The 22,234-nt window shown below is 32.4% G+C and overlaps 2 protein-coding genes across 8 annotated transcripts in view; one reads left to right on the forward strand and one right to left on the reverse strand.

Annotated features, from left to right (window-relative positions):
- Window positions 1-14,027, forward strand: part of Mat89Ba (nucleolar protein 6 Mat89Ba) — a 31,328-nt gene extending 17,301 nt beyond the window's left edge. The window contains exons 12-24 of one of the 4 annotated variants that reach the window (XM_076494125.1): window positions 2,970-3,144; window positions 3,594-3,716; window positions 4,375-4,523; window positions 4,696-4,933; window positions 5,490-5,610; window positions 5,987-6,141; window positions 8,364-8,527; window positions 9,607-9,759; window positions 10,213-10,310; window positions 11,471-11,682; window positions 12,384-12,581; window positions 13,069-13,170; window positions 13,812-14,027. In XM_076494125.1, coding sequence (XP_076350240.1) covers window positions 2,970-3,144; window positions 3,594-3,716; window positions 4,375-4,523; window positions 4,696-4,933; window positions 5,490-5,610; window positions 5,987-6,141; window positions 8,364-8,527; window positions 9,607-9,759; window positions 10,213-10,310; window positions 11,471-11,682; window positions 12,384-12,581; window positions 13,069-13,170; window positions 13,812-13,970 — 2,047 coding nt within the window. In that variant the 3' untranslated portion in view covers window positions 13,971-14,027. The remainder of the gene's footprint in view (window positions 1-2,969; window positions 3,145-3,593; window positions 3,717-4,374; window positions 4,524-4,695; window positions 4,934-5,489; window positions 5,611-5,986; window positions 6,142-8,363; window positions 8,528-9,606; window positions 9,760-10,212; window positions 10,311-11,470; window positions 11,683-12,383; window positions 12,582-13,068; window positions 13,171-13,811) is intronic. The other 3 variants (XM_076494126.1, XR_013026217.1, XR_013026219.1) reach the window with 3 other exon arrangements.
- The window catches only part of AsnRS (asparagine--tRNA ligase), a 28,258-nt gene continuing 19,355 nt past the window's right edge, over window positions 13,332-22,234 (reverse strand). For 2 of the 4 annotated variants that reach the window (XM_076494129.1, XM_076494128.1), the window contains exons 15-17: window positions 21,989-22,072; window positions 21,349-21,480; window positions 13,332-17,551 (exon numbers count right to left, since the gene is read on the reverse strand). In XM_076494129.1, the coding sequence (XP_076350244.1) occupies window positions 17,198-17,551; window positions 21,349-21,480; window positions 21,989-22,072 (570 nt within the window). In that variant the 3' untranslated portion in view covers window positions 13,332-17,197. Of the gene's footprint in view, window positions 17,552-20,209; window positions 20,646-21,348; window positions 21,481-21,988; window positions 22,073-22,234 lie in introns of those variants that run through there. The other 2 variants (XM_076494131.1, XM_076494130.1) reach the window with 1 other exon arrangement.

A 22,234-nucleotide genomic window follows, 5' to 3' on the forward strand; every position in this document is an offset into this window, starting at 1 on the left:
TTACTTGAGAAGATGGGACAGCCAAGATGGGCCAATAGGTCCCATGTTGTCGATAAACTTTGTTATGTTAAATTGGAATTCACTGTATAAAAATTCAGTTAACTTGAAACGTGTAATAAAATATATAAATGCATGTTCTTCATTTTAAATGCACCTAAAAGCAACTTAGCACAAACTTAAAAGGTTAATTCAGATATAATTAGATTTAGTCTTTCATTTATGTTCTAACTATGAATGATCTTTGTCGTCAGTGGTAATAAAATTAGATTGTAGTTATACACTTAACAAGGAACAATGAGACATTATCGTTTGGAGAAAAAGATTTAAATAATAATTAATAAAATTTATTTACATTTTACCAATGAAATTATTACAGTATCACCAGTTGATGTGTAAATATGTTAAACTTTTTTATTCTTTAAGACTGAAAAATGGTAAGATTTGTTAAACATACGTTTTGGTTTGTAAACAACTAAATTAGTCCTAACACTGAGGAAACAAATCTTTTATTCAGTTGACAAGAAGGATATTGGTGCCATTGGTCCAGCCCAGCTAATGAATTGTAGTATTGAACAAACTTACAAACGGTGAAAGAGAGAGCTGTTATTTTTACACATTCATTACTTAAGAGATGTAATGGGTTAAAAAAACAACACATAAATACAATTAATATGAACTTTAATTGTTTCATCATTTTGCCATCTTAAGAATTTCACTAACGATATATATTTGTGTCACAATGTTGAAGTATACTATCAAATGGTATAGAAGGTAATGATAAAGGGTACAAGATATATGGTTTACTTAGAAAATAACGTTTTAGTAATACTTTCCTAGTGAGTGATATGAGCTAGGGTTAAATGTAGCTTCATGGCTAGTGTCCCAGACTGTGTAGTTTGCTTCCTGTTATTGCATAAAAAAGTAGAACTCCATGTTTTTGGAGTCCATGAGTGCATCATAATGACAACACTCAGTTCCAACCATTACATCTCACAGGATTAACTCAAAAAGTGGAGTTGGTTAGCTACTTCGCATCTAGTCTGTTGCTTCAAAATTAGGGTGGCTGGTACAGATACACTTTGTATACTTTGTGCAAATTCTAGTAAACAGATGGTCATTACTTAATACTTTGTGTAAGTTCCAGTAAACAGACGGGCATTACTTAATACTTTGTGTAAATTCCAGTAAACAGATGGGCATTACTTAATACTTTGTGTAAATTCCAGTAAACAGACAGGCATTACTTAATACTTTGTGTAAGTTCCAGTAAACAGATGGGCATTACTTAACACTTTGTGTAAATTCCAGTAAACAGATGGTCATTACTTAATACTTTGTGTAAATTCCAGTAAACAGATGGGCATTACTTAATACTTTGTGTAAGTTCCAGTAAACAGATGGGCATTACTTAATACTTTGTGTAAATTCCAGTAAACAGACGGGCATTACTTAATACTTTGTGTAAATTCCAGTAAACAGATGGGCATTACTTAATACTTTGTGTAAATTCCAGTAAACAGACAGGCATTACTTAATACTTTGTGTAAGTTCCAGTAAACAGATGGGCATTACTTAATACTTTGTGTAAATTCCAGTAAACAGACGGGCATTACTTAATACTTTGTATAAATTCCAGTAAACAGACGGGCATTACTTAATACTTTGTGTAAATTCCAGTAAACAGACGGGCATTACTTAATACTTTGTGTAAATTCCAGTAAACAGATGGTCATTACTTAATACTTTGTGTAAATTCCAGTAAACAGACGGGCATTACTTAATACTTTGTGTAAATTCCAGTAAACAGATGGGCATTACTTAATACTTTGTGTAAATTCCAGTAAACAGATGGGCATTACTTAATACTTTGTGTAAATTCCAGTAAACAGACAGGCATTACTTAATACTTTGTGTAAATTCCAGTAAACAGACAGACATTACTTAATACTTTGTGTAAATTCCAGTAAACAGATGAGCATTACTTAATACTTTGTGTAAATTCCAGTAAACAGATGGGCATTACTTAATACTTTGTGTAAATTCCAGTAAACAGACAGGAATTACTTAATACTTTGTGTAAATTCCAGTAAACAGACGGGCATTACTTAATACTTTGTGTAAATTCCAGTAAACAGACGGGCATTACTTAATACTTTGTGTAAATTCCAGTAAACAGACGGGTATTACTTAATAATTTGTGTAAATTCCAGTAAACAGACAGGCATTACTTAATACTTTGTGTAAATTCCAGTAAACAGACAGGCATTACTTAATACTTTGTGTAAATTCCAGTAAACAGATGGGCATTACTTAATACTTTGTGTAAATTCCAGTAAACAGACGGGCATTACTTAATACTTTGTGTAAATTCCAGTAAACAGACGGGCATTACTTAATACTTTGTGTAAGTTCCAGTAAACAGACGGGCATTACTTAATACTTTGTGTAAATTCCAGTAAACAGATGGGCATTACTTAATAATTTGTGTAAATTCCAGTAAACAGACAGGCATTACTTAATACTTTGTGTAAATTCCAGTAAACAGACAGGCATTACTTAATACTTTGTGTAAATTCCAGTAAACAGACAGGCATTACTTAATACTTTGTGTAAATTCCAGTAAACAGATGGGCATTACTTAATACTTTGTGCAAATTCCAGTAAACAGATGGGCATTACTTAATACTTTGTGTAAATTCCAGTAAACAGATGGGCATTACTTAATAATTTGTGTAAATTCCAGTAAACAGACAGGCATTACTTAATACTTTGTGTAAATTCCAGTAAACAGATAGGCATTACTTAATACTTTGTGTAAATTCCAGTAAACAGATAGGCATTACTTAATACTTTGTGTAAATTCCAGTAAACAGATAGGCATTACTTAACAACCTTGAAATTCAAAGTGTTCATTTTTTATCATTATTGTTTGGATAAAATGAGATATTGTGTTTTTAACTTTGTTACAGACTGAAAGAAATGAAGGAACTTGACAAGGCTGTTAGTCACTTGACAAAATATCAGGAACTGTTGGATCGTGGTTTTATACCCTATTCAATAATGCCGGGTATAATCTCTCTTCTCAGAGAAGGACTGGGAAAAAGAATCCATTTCTTGGATGTACAGTTCCAGTTGACAGAAACGGTAAATATGAAAAACTATGGCTCTTTTTTAATTTTGATGAATTATTTTTAAAGTAGTAACAAAGATTATTAGTTTGTTTTCATAAACTAACTAAACTTAATATGGTTTTTAAGATATATATTAATAATCTAAACTGACCATTAAGCAAACACTTTGTAACAATAAAACACTGTTAGGAAAGTATGCAATTTTTCAAAAAATTCATTGAAAACAAAAATACAAAACCCTATAACTGAAATGCTTTCTAAAGGTGTAAATTTCATGATAAAGAAAGGCCTACATTTCACAAGCATGTGGGTGACAATATTAAGTATCAATGGTTGTGTTGTTACTTATAGCATATTTAAAATATATATATATATATTTATTTGTTTCTGATAAATGAGAGGCCCATGTTTTGAAGGCATGTGGGTTAGCATATTTATATAAAAAGGTTTCGTTTTTTGTAGTGGACGTCTGAAGAGGATCCTCCATATCCAAATTACAATGGAGAAATAATCATCGGCATTCTCATGAATCAGGATAATGCTAAAGATGTTTTGGATAAAGGACCTACTGCTGATTCTCCAGAGGTGAAACTTTTGTTATTTGATTATAACCATGTTTTTAGGTTATAATTTTTCTGTCCCAGGTTTTTTGTATTGTTGTAAGATTTATTGGTTTAAAAGTGAAGGGAGAGAGTTTGTCCTATATATGTGTGTGACTTTAAACAAAAATGTCTAGAGCAAACTTGTTGAGAAAAGTTACTGATCAACACCAGGTGTCAGGTTTAGTGCACCTTCACAAGCGGGTTGGGCAGCAGACTGTCACTGTGTTAAAATCCGTACTAGCTGTACTTGGGGTGATGAGAAGTGTTGCTGTTCAGATTTCTTCAGTTAGCTCATTTGGAGACAAATGATTAGATAACTAAAACTACTTTATGAAATTTGTAACAAAGAATGTGTAGTTTGATATATGGATATTAGATACCTGAAGTGTTATTCTGACATTCATTATCGATTGTTACATTATTATACATTTGTTGAAGCCCTTTAAGTCTTTTTAAAAGAAAAATGTAGGATACAATTAACTGTTCTTCCCCTTCAATATTAATATCCTCACATTATCTAAATTTATGTATGGCTCATAACATCTTATACCAATCTATTATTTTAGAATTACTTAGACTTTATGTTTAGTTTTATCACGAGAATTCAGTTTTCATGTTAATTCTTCTCTGATTGCCGTCAGGCTGAAGCATTCCGAGAATTTTGGGGTCACAAATCAGAACTTCGAAGATTTCAAGATGGGAGCATCTGTGAAGCTGTGTTGTGGCCTGCCAGTAGTGTTGCAGACAAAAGAATGATTTTCGAACTTGTTGCCAAGTTTGTTCTTGAAAAGTAAGTGTTGGCTGCATAGTTCAGAAAACTCTAAATTGTGTTTATTATATTGTAATAAAAATTAACAGTTATTTTCAAATTGAATTATTTTAATTTCTTTCACTATGTTAACTAATTGCTGCTCTCAGTTCATAGAGATTACTGGATCGTTTAACATTTTTTTCTTAATCAGACATGCAGGAATATCTGCCCAATTTGTTGAGATTATTGGAGGACAGCTGGACCATCTTCTGACAGTTCCTTCTTTTTCTCTTCCTTCTGACTGGCCATCTTATGGGACAGGTGAAGAAGCTGCCTCAGTAGTTATTGAAAGCTACAATTCACTGGTGAAGAAACTTCGAAGTGTTGAAGGCCTTCCTCTTTCCATTACTTCAATTCAAGGAATATCTCCTGTTTTCAGAGGTTGTGAGGTACCTCAGGTTGTTGGTATTATTGTTCAATAAGTGGCTTCATTAATAATAATAAAAAAATTATGGTTCTTTATTAATTATTTCTACCAAGGTTATCTTGAATTTTATCCATAGACTAATATGTACACACATAAATGTTTGAGTAATTGTCAGTGATATGATAAGCCTACAGATGGTTAAGCTTTACTAATAACAGTCCAATACTAAATCAGTAAAACTGACAGTTACCTATTCTATTTAATACTGGCTTTCTGCCACAGAAAGCCAGTTCCAGTTCTTCTGTATATCATAACTCAGAATTCATAAAAATTACAATACAAAAGCTCATTATTTTATTTCTTAGAATTGTTTACTTACAGATTTAGGACATAACATTAAATAACATATTTATGTTATAAAATATAGTTTTAAAATGAAATAAATCATTTTAAAGTCAGTTAATAACTAAATGGACACTGACCAACTTTGTGAGAACTGTTCTGCCAAGTTATGTAACAAACACTTGACATTTTAGTTTACTATTAAATACGTTTTTGAATTTTTTCTGTGTCCAAAGGTTTTCCCCCCTGTACCCATTAGTTATCATGCAGGAAATAAAATAACAACTCAGAAAGGAAACTGCACCATTTTGAAAGGAAGTGTTGGTATGGCACCAAAGTGGATCCAGCCACTAAAAGGTAACAAAGTTAAATAATGAAACGAGATAAAAGTTGATTAGAAAACACTTCACTTTTAAAGTGTTTTATTTAATGCAGCACAGATAATTTAATAAACAGTAACTTGAAACAAAACACCTAAATATGTTAAACATTCAAGTGCTTTACCTCAAACGTTTTGTATCAAAATGTTTCAATAGTGTTTTAGTGTTTATACCACAATTATATATTAAACAGTGTGATAAAAATTACATGATAATAAGTGAGATGTTATAAAACAGGTAATTCCAACATCTCAGATATTTTTATGTGATTTAGTAATTAACTTAGGGAGTTCCTAAGTTTGTATTTTAATTAAAATGTAGTTTTTCTGATGACAGTTTTCTGGTTCAATCAGTTGTAGTTCACATGGAGGGTAGTGGAAAATGGCCAGATGACATTCAAGCTATTCGTCAAGTGAAAGCAGCTTTCCACATAAGACTTGCGGAGCTCCTGAAGAGACAGTTTTCTCTTACTGCTGCTCCATTTCCAGAATATGTAGATATTTTCATGGTGTGTGTTAGCTTTATGGTTTGAACATATATTTAAAATCAACTTAAATATTTGTAAGGGGAATTAATGTACAGAAAACAGGCAGGGCTTTAGTTCTATTTGTGAATATAACAAAATATTATTCAAGACATTAATCAGACACAACTCTGTTGTGGTTATTATAACATCGTCAACCTACCAGCTGGTAGATCAGTGTGGAAACTCACAGTCATCGAATTTTCAATGTCACAAGCCTTTAGATAATGTGTAAAGTATTGGGTTTTGTGCAGTTGCTTATCAAAATTATTTTAAGAGTTTGTTATTACAATTAAACAGTTTACAAACCGTTTCTAATAGAGAAAATATCACTAAATTTTATTAGAATTGTAAAATGTTTCACACAAAGAAAGAGATGTGGATGTCAGTTTAATTAAGGTTAAAACATGACTGTATGATGACAGTATACATTTCTGTCTCGAGATCTGTGTGTTTAGCACACAGTGACCATAATCTCATCAACTTTCAAAAGAGAGAAAAATTTTTTCTCCTCGTTTAATAGAACACAACATAAGAAAATCGTTTGAATTCCTCAGACAAACAAACAGTACTGTGCTGAATTGTTAGGACAGTCAGTAATTAGATTTCAGGTTACATTCGAAGAACAATGGAATCACAAGAGGAACATCAACATTTTATTTATCTTCATATTTAATACAACAGAGAAACTCTGTGGAAGTTCAGCAAATATTTAACATTTTGTGTTTCTTCCTTTTGCTTTAATAACAGTAGTCTTTCAAGGCCTTGTAGAAACATATTTAATCAAAGTGTCCTTTTAGATTTTACTCAGTGTCCAATACATTCCCATAAAATTTCTTTGGAAGTAACTTTTTGTCACGTTTTTGATCTATGAAGTCCAAGATCTGGTCAGTTGTGAAGAGAATTGGTTTCTGTGTGGACCATTGCATCATCTGAATGACTCTAATTAAACTGCTTCTTTTTTAGCTTAGTAATTTCTGCATAGATTGGGTGAGTGTTTAGGGTCATTATCTTCTTGGAAGTAAAATCTTTTGCCAATAATATACAAACCACTGAGTATATCATGATGGTACTTGCACTAGTTCATTATTCCATCTGTTTTTCAAATACCTGCTGTTGCTTCACCAGAAAATAACCCCAAACCATCATCCCCATGCTTTGAATCAGGTATTTCAAACTTGGACTCATTTGTCCATAACACCCTTTTCCAATCATCAATAGTCCAGTTTTGTACTTTTTAGCAAATTTCAGACTCTTGACCATATTTGGAGGTCCAAGTAAAGTTTTTTTAACTGCTACGTATTTAATTCTTGTTGAGTCTTCTTGATACTGTACATCTGGACACTTTTATGTCATTTGTTACATGGTCATTTATCTCATGTGACAGTCTTTCTTCTGTCTTGAAAGCTGCACAAACAAATATACTTAACATCAGTAACAATGAGTTTAGGAGTTCTGTTTCCTCCTCTAGTATTTACAAATTTACCTGTTTTTATAAGTTTGGGGAGCATTTCAAGCCAGCATCATGTAAAGTTTTTATGTGAATTCTATGGTCTGTTGACAGTTCTTTATGTTTTTCTTGAGCTGTGTCATTACAACAGAACCTAATAAATGGTGTTAAACACTATTTTTATCAAGGTTTATTTGTGGTTTGCTACTAAATGGATTTCTTTCACCATATACAGGTACTATTTCCTAGCTTCTTTCTGTATAGTTAAGACACTACTTGTGACAGCTATTTTATACCCTAAATTTGATCAGAATGTCCATTAAAGCAGAACCATCATGACATGCCCTTGGTACAAGTATATGTAATTCTGAAACATGATAAATATTCTCATCCTGGCTCATTCAGTTGTCAAAAGGGATCAGTGAAGCATTACCATAGAGTTGGAATTTACATTCTGTATTGGCACAGAAGAATCAGTCCATACAATGGAAAGTATGATAAAATATTATGTTGTCGTTATACTTTTGTACAGTACCGTACATTAAAAAAATTTTAGAAAAATATAAATACAAGTAAGTTTTTTTCCCTTTTTTGATGTAAGTTTTTTCAAAAAGATGAGTTTCATGTTACGAGACAGACTACCAATTCCCGTAGATTATTATTTTACAAACTTAAATTAGTATTTTATGTTGATATAAAACTTTAAGTTTAACACAAAACTTTACATTGATATAAAGCTGTGTATTTCAATCACCAGGATGGGTATGTTTTTCGAATTATTATCGCATGTCATAAGGAGTTGATTTTATCGAGACAAGTAATGACACCAGAAGGCATGGTAGCTGTGAAACACTCTGAAGAGTCTCAACATCTTGAACGACAGACTGTTTTATTGCCTAAGTTGACCAGCACTTTGCAGGGGTAAGTAACTGTGAATGAAAACATCAAAAGAATATTTCACGTATATTGTTTTGGTCAGTAGAGAATTGTCTGTTTAGAAAGTTTACACTTGTAAAGCAGATTTGACCATCTGTTTGGTGTTACTTGATGTAATGAACTGGCTAAATCAGTTTACATGAGATGTATTAGAGAAACTTATTATAAATTGGATAAATTGTTTCACTTTGTCAACCATTTAGTGATGGTTCAACAGAGCATAAAGTTAAGTCGGAAAATATGTAAAGCCAAAAGAAAATTAAAGTGATGTCTTAATTCTATATATAGCTGCCCTTATTTGTAGTGTTAATTTTTAAGCCTACTATTGCTGAATGCCTTTTTCTATTATGTGTACGTGTGTGCTCACTTTTATAAATTATTGCAATATTTTGCAAAGTGAGTCTTTTTCAGGAGTATATTAATTTAGTGTTAGAGTTATTAAATTTTTACAATAAAATATATAATTATTTTAGTGTTAGAGTTATTAAATTTTTACAAAATATATAATTATTTTTAGTGTTAGAATTATTAAATTTTTACAATAAAATATATAATTATTTTTAGTGTTAGAGTTATTAAATTTTTACAATAAAATATATAATTATTTTTAGTGTTAGAATTATTAACTTTTTACAATAAAATATATAATTATTTTTAGTTTTTCAACAGTCATATGTAGGCATCAAACTTTAGATTAATATGCTAGAACATTGAATTTATTTGTGAAGTTGAAAGAAACAGCTCATGCATAATTTCATCATTCTATTTCCATTGCAAGTTATTAATGAGTATAAGAATTCTGTTACAAGTAAACTTGGGATTGTTAATTGTACAAGGCAGTTTAAATCTAGAGCTTTCTACATTTGACTGAGGTAAAAATACTGTATGGTTGTTGTTTTTCTTCAGCACTGCATCAAAATCATACTTAGAAATTTGACGATTTCTTGAACAAAATATTAAAAAAAAAAAAATCTTTAACTTTTTAACTGTGATTAATAAAATTCAGTCTCGGTAAGAAGCAAGTGATAAATTTTAGTTGCATTAGAGTAATGTTTCTCCTTTAGCCTCCATGCCCAACACAGCATCTTTAGTGCAAGTTGCAGACTTGCTAAGCGCTGGGTCAATTCTCAGTTACTTGGAGATCACATCAGTGAAGTTTGCATTGAATTACTTGTTGCTAGTCTCTTTCTTTCACCCACACCATTTACAGTACCTGGGTAAGTTAAGTTTATATGTTTTATGAATATGAAAGACTTTAGTCAGTTTTTATTAGTACAGCTTCTTACTTCCCATATTTTTATGATGTACGTGATGTGAACACTTGCTAATGAAACTTAGCTTTGAAAGTAGCTACATGCAAATTTTAAATATCATTGACACATCATGTGTACTTATCTGTTTGTTTTTCTCAGAGGGATCTATGAAAGGAAGTTGTTTTTTTTATAACATAAAATGATTAAAGATAAACATTAAGGACTAATTTTTTCTGTTTCAGAAGTAAGATGGTTAATGAATAGAAACGATCTTTAATGTTTTCCTTTTTTAGCATGATCTGTGGTCTTTGGTGAATCATTACACTAAAATAAGGTGCAATTTGAAATTAAAGCTATCTCTAACTAATTTATCATTTAAATGTTTTCAGTAATCTTGCTTATATTTTCTATGATCAGGTCACTGCAAGTAGCCTTTCTCAGGTTTTTATTCTTACTCAGTAACCATGACTGGCAGACTTCTCCACTTATATTGAACTTAAACAATGAATTCAAAAGTGAGTTTTCTTTTTGATTAACAAGTGACTGAATAATTTCAAGATGTATTTTTCTTGTTCACTTGATTTTCTGTGGGCCAGTGAACACCTTTCAGGTGCACACCTACGTTTTGTAACATTTATGTAGTCATAGTCCAAAGTGGTGACTTGTCAGCATATTGGAGTATCAAAATAAATATATTAACAAATACCAATCAAAGCGAAACTGATGAGGTGCATGAAATGTAACAATAGTATAAAATGTAATTGTTTTTTTCTCAAAAATTTATAAATTTCACAAAATAATTATATAAAAAGTAGCTAAAATTATATGGCTTTTCAACAGCCAAAAATTGATACTATTATGAAAGTTTGTAAGGTTCATGTAATTTTAGTTATTTTCTCTGCAAGGGGAAAAAAGAAAAGACAGTAAGTTCAAAAGAAATTACCCATGATGCATTTATGTATTTGACATCAAGTAAAATATTCGTGAATTTCCTTTCACACTGCTAACCATAATATAAAAGCTTTAGTAAGAATAAACGTTTAACTGTATAATTATTAGTTAATTTATTTTACCTTTAAATAACTTATGATTTGGTATATTGAGGCACAGCACTGGTTTTTAAAAAAATGAGCATAATGGCAGGATAAAAAAACATAAAATAGTGAAAACTTAAAGAAATTCTAAGTTTTTTTGTGTGGCCCTCTCTAAATGTTGCTTTAATGTTTTTTTGTAAAATTCCTACACAAAGGTTAGGAGTCTTAGTTGGTTAAAATTTTGTGTAGTTTTTTCACATATTGTTTGAAACATGGTGATCCAGAAGAGGTTGTTTCATTAATGATAACTCCATAACTTCTGATCCATTGTATTTCATGCTTAATGGGTGTTTTAAGTTTGAAAAACTAAAATATTAAGAGTGCACTACTCTGTGACCAACTAACTCATTATGGCTGAAAATGTACATGTAAAACACTGAAGAAACAGAGAACAAAAGGACATTGTATCTTTTCATCTGATAATGTTCTGTCCTTTTCTCTATGGAAATAAAGTTGGAACATAATTTCCTTTGAGAATGAAACTGTAGATTGCTCTTTGATAAACTTAGAAATTTTATGAAATAGATATTTCACTATGTTTTATTTTATAAATTAATTTATTTTCAATCACTTTCTTCAAGAGGAAGATTTCACGGAGATTCAAAACACCTTCACATCTCAAAGAGCCACCCTTCCTCCCATGGTCATTGCTATTCCACAGGACAAGGTGGTTTCCTCGTGGACAAGACACAGCCCATCTTTTCGTATTCTTCACCGTTTGGTAATTCTGGCAAAAGAGGCTTTAGTAACGCTAGAGAAACAGTTGAAAGAGCCCTCTGAGATGGACATTAAGGTCTGCTTTACAGGAGTTATTTTTCAGTGCTTGCTGTAAGAACATCTTTTGTTGGTACCAGGAGAGGTCTGGCTTTTGGTACCTTTTAACCCTAACACAATTCTGCTAAATTAAAATAATTTAGGGTACTTTAAATAACAATCATAATGGTCGATAGAACTTACGAGTCCATTGAAATCTTTCCCATAAAAGTATCAAGAAGACTTAATAGGTTGTTCTGCTGTTTCTTTGTAGTATGAGTACTTGATGATGCAAGTTTAATGTACAGAAGCAAAGTTTTGTTCTTAAAACTTGACTGAACGTATAACAAAACTCACTATTTCTTCATGTAATACTACAAAGTATTATTCATCACAACAGTGACAGTCAGTATGGATGGTTACCTTCCCTTCTGGTTAGTAATTCAAATTAGGAATAGTGGTGATAGTAGCTATACAACCAATACATAAATACAGCTACACTGTATTACATGTCTAGTTTGTTGGGGAAGTTCTTTACATATAAAAAGTAGTCATTTTGAGAAAGCTCAAAATAATAGTGACACTCAGAGCTTTAATATTGTTAGATTCTGATTAATAATAAACCTTTCAAACCAGTTTTTTTACTTTTAAATATTAGTAATGAAGTTTCTATACTTCACCATTCACTGATTTTATAAGAAGAAAACCACAATTGTTTTTTAATATTTGTATCTTTTCCAGGTCGTTTTTCGACCACCTTTGGACCTGTATGATGTTATTATTCACTTACGTCCCCTACAAATTCCCAAGCGTCACTTAGGAGTTGATTACCAAGAAGGGAAGTTTCTGTCAAAGTGTGAACCTCACAAATATACCAAGGAGAAGAAGCTGCCTGTAGTTGATTATGACCCAGTTGTTAAATACTTAGAAGAGTTAAACGTATGCTCCTTTGTTTATTCCGTTTTCAGTTATATTTTCTTTACCACAAGTCCTTAACATTTTTATTTTGAGAATTTGCACGTGGAATACATACACACAAAGATTTATTATTTTACTTCAATTATGGTAAAACATTGTTAAATGAACCAGTTATGAAGTTATATATAGTATTTTACCCTTTGATTGTAATTCAGGAATTGGTTAAATCATAATTAAAAAGCAACCCTATGTGTAAATGTTTTATGTCCCTTTCTATAATAATTATTGTTTCTGAGGAACTGTATGTTCACTTCAGATTAATCACGACATAGCACGTATTTTAAGTACTGAAACGGATGGATGTAGAATTTCTTTTTATCACCATTTGAAGCTGTGAAATAGAATTTAGAAAAATGAAGTTGTGTACATAACTTCTACATCTCGAACCGTTTAAAAGTCTGTTCTTTTTACTGTTTCAGTTAAACTCAAATGAAGTTTTCTTTCCTAGGAAAGTTTTGAAGAATTCGCTTTATTTTTTTATGATCATTTTGGTGGCGAGTTTATTGGTGTTCTATGGAAGCCTTTTGCTTTTGAACCCAAACCTTTCAAGGTAAGGCAGTAAACATTTGAATTTTGTGTTATGATTGAAACAAGAGTTTGTTAGATATTTCATTGTATTAAAATTCAGTCACTGCATCTTTTAGAATTTGAGTTGAAATAAATCTTAAGATAATCTTTACACCAAAATTTATATAGAAATAAAACCATCGCTTTTGTAACTGAGGGCAGCAACCCAAAACTGTTTATTTTCAAATTTCACTCATAGCTACACCAGTGCCATCGGGGTTGGCATTGAAAGACTAAAGAAAGCTAATCTTACCATCATATCTTGGAGTATTGTTTTTAATCAAATAATAGGGGGATTGACCATCACATTATATAATCCACATACTTGAAAGGGTGAAGATTTGAACCTCTCATCCTCTGGCCAGACAGAGCTTAATCACCATACCTAATAACAGTATTATTTGTGATTTCTTTGTATCAGTATTATTTTTACATTGAGATGTTGCTTTAAAGAAATTTTAGGTATATACTGTTTTCACTAAAAGTTAGTTAAGATGTTGGATTTTAGTAATGTATTCATCAGTACCCCAATCCTTGACCATTTTGAAACTACTGACACTATTAATCACTATATGTAGTTTTTAAGTTAAAGGAAATTATAATCAGTATTCTATTTTTTTCCAGATCTCTCACATTGGTGGACGAATGATTAAAGGCAGTACCAAAGATGGTGAAGCTAGTATTGTACCAAATGTTGAAGCAATATTGGAAGACTTTTCAATCCTAGGGACAGGCCTTGTAAGGTGTATAGAAACAAAAACTGAAAAATGGATGATAGAATAAACTTAAATTCTTAATGTACAATGTGTAGAATGTAAAAATTAAAAATTATTAACATTGTATCATGATATGTTGTTCTGCAAGTCTAAACTAACCTAATTAACCCTAACCAAAAATATACAACATCAGCATGCATACAAAGGTAATTTAACATTATTTGTTTTGAGTAATTTCCGAGTATAAAACTTATGATAGTTTTAACATGAAAACAATCTACACAAGCAATTATGATTTGAAATCGGAGAAAGATCACCATAACGTTCCTCCATCACGAATGACAGGTGATAAAATATATTTCTTTATAGAAATTAAGGAACAAGTCTCTTTTGTTCTACAGATTAAAACAGTGGCTTGGAAAGACTTATGTTTTTGGTAAATAATTTAAAACTTTACATAGGCAACCTAGTCCTGGGTCTATCATAAGGCAAAATGAAATTTTAAACACGTAGGAAATTACAGTGGTGTACAAACTTTCATGCAATAGTCCTAGCTGGTCTATGTGTAATCTGCATTACAAGATTTAATATTATAGTGAATGGAGCTCAAAATGGACAATACACTCCAACATAGAACTAAATCATACACTTTGTACAAGCTATCCTCAGTGTTCACAGAAATTATAAGTTCTTCATGATACATTAGTTTTCAATAGCTAATATCACAAAGTAGAGAAATTGATCTTTTCGTCCATTTCACAATTAACACCAACTACACACACAAAGTACAGTTATACAAGGAAAATAGCTACTCTAAAGTATTGCCTTAAACAAATATATACCAGCAAAGTTGAGACAGGTGTAGGAACAGCTACTGGTAATCTAGCACCTCTTTCAGTCATTCTGACCAAAACCCACTTCTGAGAAAAGCACAAGAGAAAAATAAATTCAACTGAATCCCAGCATCACCAGGTTGATCATAACTGTATTCAAAGACTGATTATTTTGTTAATGAATCACCAAATAATAAGACACTAATTAAATTTATGCTCAAAATTAACAAGATAACAAAACCTTTTAAAATTCTCTATAAACAAGTGATGAAATAAAGAACATCACACGATAAAAATGTTAGATACACAAATTTTACAGGACAATCATTAATAGAAAATTTACAACATTCAACAAACACAGCAAAATCAGTGGACAAAAAGAAAAAATATAATTAACACTCCTACAAAAAGACGTTTCTAGTCCTGATTTCTCCAAGCCCGTTCCCCTGGCTGTGGTTTCGCTAGATAGTAGATAGGGACAGTGGGAATCTCGTTAATCCATTCATTAATGGATTTAAATGGCAATTTCATTTAAATACAAAATTATTAGCCTAATATTAATAACCTTTCAAGTTGCTCTGGGGCCTATTAGGCCCCACTTTTCGTAGGAGTGTTAATTAAAAGGAAACGCGCACCCGAAACAAAATGAGACTTGTTTTACTTCTCTCGCTCCACAACCTAAAATTATCCTCAAACTACTTAAGTCTAAGCCACCCACGAGTACACAACAGTAAGTTTGTGGATGTAGAATGCTAAATTCAGGGGTTCAATTCCCCTTAGTGAACTCAGCAGATATAGGAAAGCCACATAGAGTTAAGAAAATGAGCATACCTTAAAATCATAAATCAAGGTTCAAAACCAACAAATTCAGAGGAATTACATGAAAAAAAACAAATATTCACATAAAAACCACCCATCAATTTCTACACTGAGTTGAAAACATAAGCAAAGAATAACAAGTCAAAAAACACAGATAACTCCAGACAAACCACTATTCCTCCCTTCCCTCAACCAACTGCACTCAGTAAAAAGACACCTCAAATAACCTAATTGAAGGGGGAGCTGATGTATTGAAAACTTAAAACAGGGAACATTCTTAACATACCCTTTAATACCATCAATCTTTGAGAATAAAAAGGCCCATAAACAATATTCACCAAACAAAATAAAGCAGAACATAGACCATGAACAACAGAAGCATGAGGAATTAAAGAATATAAAAGTAACTAATACTCAATGTAAAAACCTTGAAATAACCGTAAAACTCAAAACAATCCTAATTTCAACAATACTTCAGCTAACACTGTTGATCCAGCAATAGGAGCTTCCACATACACTTTAGAGATGAAGTAAGAACATCGATAACTTCACTAAAAAACCAAAATCGTCTCATCTTTACCATTGTTAAACTTAAATTCTCCCTCTAAACATGTATCCCAGCACAGCTGGTATGGGTATTAACACTTTTACTGATAAGGAGAGAACAACGTTTGGACCTTCCTAGGTCATCTTGAGGTTAAGTTGTTTTCTAAGATACATTTTTATTTCACTCGGGTTTCTCGTCATCAAGAATTACTTCTCCCTCTAAAACTATGTAAACTAGCTATATAAACTAAAAAGACTGTCCCTCCCTAACAATTAACAAAAAAACAAACAAACTGTAATTATCACACATGCAAAAGAAAGGAAAGTGAAATCAATACATCCAGACAATCAAATCTCAAAAATAAAACAATACAACTTTTACACTACTATTATTATTAATATATACCTTATACCTAACAAACAAAAGAACAAACTCTACAAATTTATCTGATTAAATAAAACATTAATAAAACCCCTCTTTATACAACAGAGAAATGACAAAAAAGTTCTCAAACTAAATAAAAACCAATATATAAAATGACTGACATTCAAATAATTTCTTTCTAGAAAAAATATACTCTTCAAAAAAAGAAACGCAAAAGGCAAAATATGAGACAAATTGTAAATAAGTTAATTCTGGGTAGTTCTGTATGACATGTGTGAAACTTTGCACATTCACTGCTGAACATCCAAAGTCTGCAAAGGCAAAGTCCATGCTCACTAGGTGAAGTTGAACGTCACTCAACGTCAATAACGAGTATGCTCCCCGTGAGCATCAATAACTGCTTGGCATCTCCTGCCCATGGAAGTGATGATATGACGAATCACATCCTGTGAAATGGCTGTCCACTCAGCCTGCAAAGCTGCTGCAAGCTGAGGTAGAGTCTGCAGTTGAGGTTGTCTCAGTCGCAGACGTCGGTCCAACTCGTCCCAAAGATGTTTGATGGGGTTTAAATCTGGTGATCTGGAGGGCCAGGGAAGAACGTTGATGTTGTGGTGTCTCAAGAAGACAGTGATGAGTCGGGCTGTGTGAGGACGGGCATTGTCATGTTGAAAAATGTCGTTGACGTTCACCATGATGGGTTGCACATGGGGCCTAAGAATCTCGTCGACGGTTGCGTACGGTCTGATCGAAAATCCTATGCAGCCCTGGTATGGTTGAGGCAGTAGACGTCGCAGTGGCGGGCCTATCCCGAAGGTGACGTAACCGGATGTAGCGATCTTGTGCGGGCGTGGTCACACGAGATCTGCTAGATCGTGGACGGTCACGAGTTGATCCATGTTGTTGGTGACGATTCCATAGCCTTGTGATGGTGCTTGGGTGGACATTCACAGCTCTGCCAACACCTGTTCGAGATTCGCCCGCTTCCCAGCGACCAATGGCATTGTTGCGTTGTGCTTCAGTCAGTCTTGGCGTAACTGTATTGCGTGTTGGTGGCTTAACACTGAGCTATGGAAACCAAGAACCCGTAACTTTTTATAGGGATTTTGCACTTGCAGAACATACAGATCTCTCAAACAAATTTATTGGACACGCATGCGTTTTGGCGAAAAATTCGATGTTTTCCTCCCTTTTCAAAGTGCACAACTTTTATTGTCATTTTGGTCTGACAATCAGTGCCTTAACACGTGTAACATCACATACTCTGAGCTTGTAACGTTATTACATATATTTCTCTTTCAAAAAAATATCCCTTTTGCGTTTCTTTTTTTGAATAGTATAATTTCCATGTGACCAAAACAAGAATACTTAAACCTAATCTACCCTCAAACACAGCTATCATTTAAAAAAATCCTCTATTTCCCTAATTTCCCATCTACTAAACAAATTACTGTTAAAAATATTTTCAAAAACTATAAACTCTAGTCTTAATGCTGTAGATAATAAATATTTATGATTTATCAAAACCTTAAAAAATCCCCAAAAATATACCATTACTCTCAACATTAATTACCATAAGTTTTAGTAGTTAAAACAAAACCCAAATCGAACCAATTAAGCCTTAGAAAATGAAATATTCTTTTATCAATACCCAGAATCAATATTTTCAAACTATTTTCTTAATATTTACAAAAATAATTCTTAATTTATAGATCATACATTTATTCATCTTTATCTACCCGTTATAATAATCCCAAAACTTGTTTTATCTGCAATTCTCGTTAGTGTAATGATACATTCATAAAAACCTCTTGGTTCTTTTCTACACCTTATTTCTCATCATCTAAGGGTTTGGGTTTGGTTTGTTTTGAATCACACAAAACTAAACGAGGGCTATCTGCGCTATCCGTCCCTAATTTAGCAGTGTAAGACTAGAGGGAAGACAGCTAGTCATCACCACTTACCACCGACTCTTGGGCTACTCTGTTTTACCAAATAATGGGATTGATTGACCCATTATAATGGCCCCACAGCTGAAAGGATGAGCATGTTTGGTGTGACAGGGATTTGAAACCTGAGGCCCTCAGGTTACGAGTAATTTGCCTTAGCCACCTGGCACTTCATCTAAGGGCTACTCTGCCTTAGCCACCTGGCACTTCATCTAAGGGCTACTCTGCCCTAGCCACCTGGCACTTCATCTAAGGGCTACTCATAGATTTCTTAGTCTAGCCTTAAACGAACCCATTAAAATAAAAACAATTTTCTCCTTATCTCCCCTATATATTTTTCCCCCCATAATAAATTCCCAAACAAGCCCTAAATATTTATTTCATTTCTGTAGTATTGCAGTAGTAACAACTTCGAAAATCTCACAACTTGAGAAAAGCAGTTACAACTCTCATCCAATAAACATGAAACTTTGGATTCCTTCAAGGCCTCACCATTCAAGTCCTTACTGGTATTTTTTAATCTATGCAATATTCCTCTGATATTTCTTTAAGATTCTCTTGAATTTATCATAACTGTTATGACGTCAGTTATGGATGGATAGTCCAAATCTTTCGTGCTTCTGGAGCTTTCTTCTTCGTATTCTATGGCTCATTTATAAATCAAATAACAAAAGATTCAGGCACCATCATCCTTGGAAACATTCTCTAGAAGCCTTTTGCTTTTGAACCCAAACCTTTCAAGGTAAGGCAATGAACAGTAATCATTTGTGTTATTTAGTTGTGGTTAAAACACATACAAGATATGATCCAAACTGCTGTAAGGTCAGTTTCTACAACAATTTGTCAAACATTTCTTTGTAATTTTGGACTGCATTACACTTCAGCTGTTTCAGGTTATAACAGTTTCAAGAATATCATTTTGATGCATTTAGAAGGTAAACACATTTTGGTCTTTCTTTCAGAATCAAATTGAGTTCTAAAACTGTATTATCTTTACAATTTACAAATATGTCAAAAATGGTACAGTTTTAAGAGTACATAGCTTTTTAATACCAAAAGTTACCTGGAAACAAAACCATCAATTCTGTAAACAAGGGAAGAAACTCCTATATACCAAAAATTGTTTGTTTGTTTTTGAATTTCACTCAAAATACACTGGAGCTATCTGTGCTGGTCATCTATATTTAGCAGTGAATAGCTAGAAGGAAGGCAGCTGGTCATCATTATGTTTTACCAACTAATAGTAAGATTGATCATCACTTTATATCACTTCTACAACTGAAAGGGCCAGCAAGCTTGTTAGAATGGGGATTTGAACCTGCAATCTTCAGCATGTGGCCATGCTGGGCCTATCCATCGTGACTAATAACTGAAACAGCCTAGCCTAATAATGACATATGCAATACATTATTAAGTTTGTCAAACATACACAATATTTTTAATGAACACAAGGGTTTATTTTTACCACTGAAGTTTGTTAACTGATTAGTTGTGCTAATACCAGTATTACTTTTCCATCAAGATGTTTTAACTTTGGACTAAACCGTGAATCCTGTTTAAGTGAATTTCAATTTTTATACTGTTTTCACTATAAGTCAGTAAGCACGTTGGTTTTTAGCAACTGATTCATCAATACAATGACCCCTCACCATTTAGAAACTACTGACAGTCAGTATTCAAATGTAGTTTTTAAGTTAAAGGCAACTTTAACAACTTATTATATTTACTTTCAGAACTCTCACACTGGTAGACAAATGGGCAACACTAAAGATGAAGCTAATATCATACCAAATATTGAAGGTTTGGCTTTTATTTATTTATATTTGTTAGATCTTCAGCATTGAGTATAATTTGAAAGAACAATATCCATAAGATATTTGGATCCAAGTCTAAATTAATCTTTCACCGAGACAAAAATAAATTAAAAAACAAGAAGTGTGTAACGGACGTAGCAGCTTACAGAAAATGTTACAACTATGGAAAGGAAACTGTTTTAGTCATCATCTTGTTTTAAAGTTGTTAAACCTTGTTAAGATATTTACTGAAAGAAAAACATTTTATTTTTCTAAGTAAAGAAGACATTAAGGTGTACAACGGTCAACAAAGCGTGGGTAGAGACAGGCATCTCTGATGTGGTAACGGTTGAGGAGCCATGTAACAAATCTTTCAAATCCCAGACCATAACCTCCATGAGGACAACTTCCATACTTTCTCTGTATAATAAAGAAGTGGATAACTTTAAACTGTCATCAATTAGAACGAAAACCAGAATTGAACAAATTAGTAAGAAGTGGTGCAAAGTTTGACTCTATAAAACATCTTCACACCTTTCTCACAACTAATATTATGTTCCTCTGCAAAATATTGGAAAAACCAGAAAGATGTGTGTGATAAGATGTATCTTTGATCAGTCCATATCCTCTAGATTAACAATGGTACTTCATGTGTTGCTACGCTGAGGTGTGCTTCACATTACAACAAGGCTAATTACAGTTTTTAATTAAAAACATGTTACTTATAGTGTCAAAATGGAAAGCAGCTGTTAAAAACTTGCTTTTTATATCTTTAAAACATCTGACTCTGTAAATATTCTCTTATATATATTTAATATTTTATATTAAATTATATTAGTTTTATATTTACTTGTGCACTTTCTAGGACAAGAGAAGTAATGTTTGATACGTGGTATATCCTTCTTTAGCAGATATCTCCAAAACTGGAATATGTTTTATAATGTTACCACAATGTAACTTGTACCACAATTATTGCAATTTATTTTTAATCTTTCTATGGGGGAAGATTGTTATTTCAATTATTCCCCCACCATCAGAAGTGGTATTTGGTCCTAATATTACAAGTTCCAAATGGCTGTTTCACTAATATACTGGTTAAAACTGGTTGATTAACATCACTCACCTGGTCGGTATACCAGTAATAGTTCTTTGGATCAATTCCATTTCGTGCAAATCCATCCATCAACTCATCCAGCTTCCACGTTCTCATGGATCCTCCAACAATCTCCCCAACACCGGGCATCAGAACATCAACCTTAACAAGGAGAACAGATTAGTGGAAATACTGCATGTTTCTTCACAATAATTACAACATCCAGGTGTTTCAATCTTTAACAATGATAATTTAAAAAAGTACAAGGTGGGAGAACTTTGTTCACGAATATGGAGGACAGCAAAGTGCTGGGTGGGTCTTCTAATTACACTGACTGACATAGCCATGAATTTTACCCTTCTATAACAAAGTTAGAATTCCTTATTAGTTATGTATATTAATTTTTCCAGGTTTTCATGCACTATTCTGCATGTAGTTGTATCAATCTTGCTAACCAAAAGTAAATAGGACATAGACATGTAGAAATATCATTTATATAAAATGATCATTATAACTTATGTTTGTTTCTCCATTTCTTTTGCCTTTCAAAAGTACATGAATAAATATATTCAAGAAAACTGCAAGCTCTTAGATTTGATATTACAAAATTTCCTTAAGGTGTACAACACTAAAGCAACCTAACGTACAAAATAAAATGACTATACTTAACAGATTCAGTCAACCTGCGGTCCTCGGGACACCTCGGCATGTAGAAAGATTTTATCTCAGCAGGAAAACGACACAACATGATTGGCTAAAAATTCAAGAAAGAAGTTGTTTAAGGGACAGGTGCTATAAAAGGTTTATATAAAACATTTAATAATGTTTAGTTTATAGATGGGTATGAATCCTGCTCAACAGAGAAGTAACGAACGTCTAATTCCTCAGTACTATCTTTCAGCAAATTTTACTCTTG

The sequence above is a fragment of the Tachypleus tridentatus genome, chromosome 3, assembly GCF_004210375.1.
Source record: "Tachypleus tridentatus isolate NWPU-2018 chromosome 3, ASM421037v1, whole genome shotgun sequence".
Classification (NCBI taxonomy): domain Eukaryota; kingdom Metazoa; phylum Arthropoda; class Merostomata; order Xiphosura; family Limulidae; genus Tachypleus; species Tachypleus tridentatus.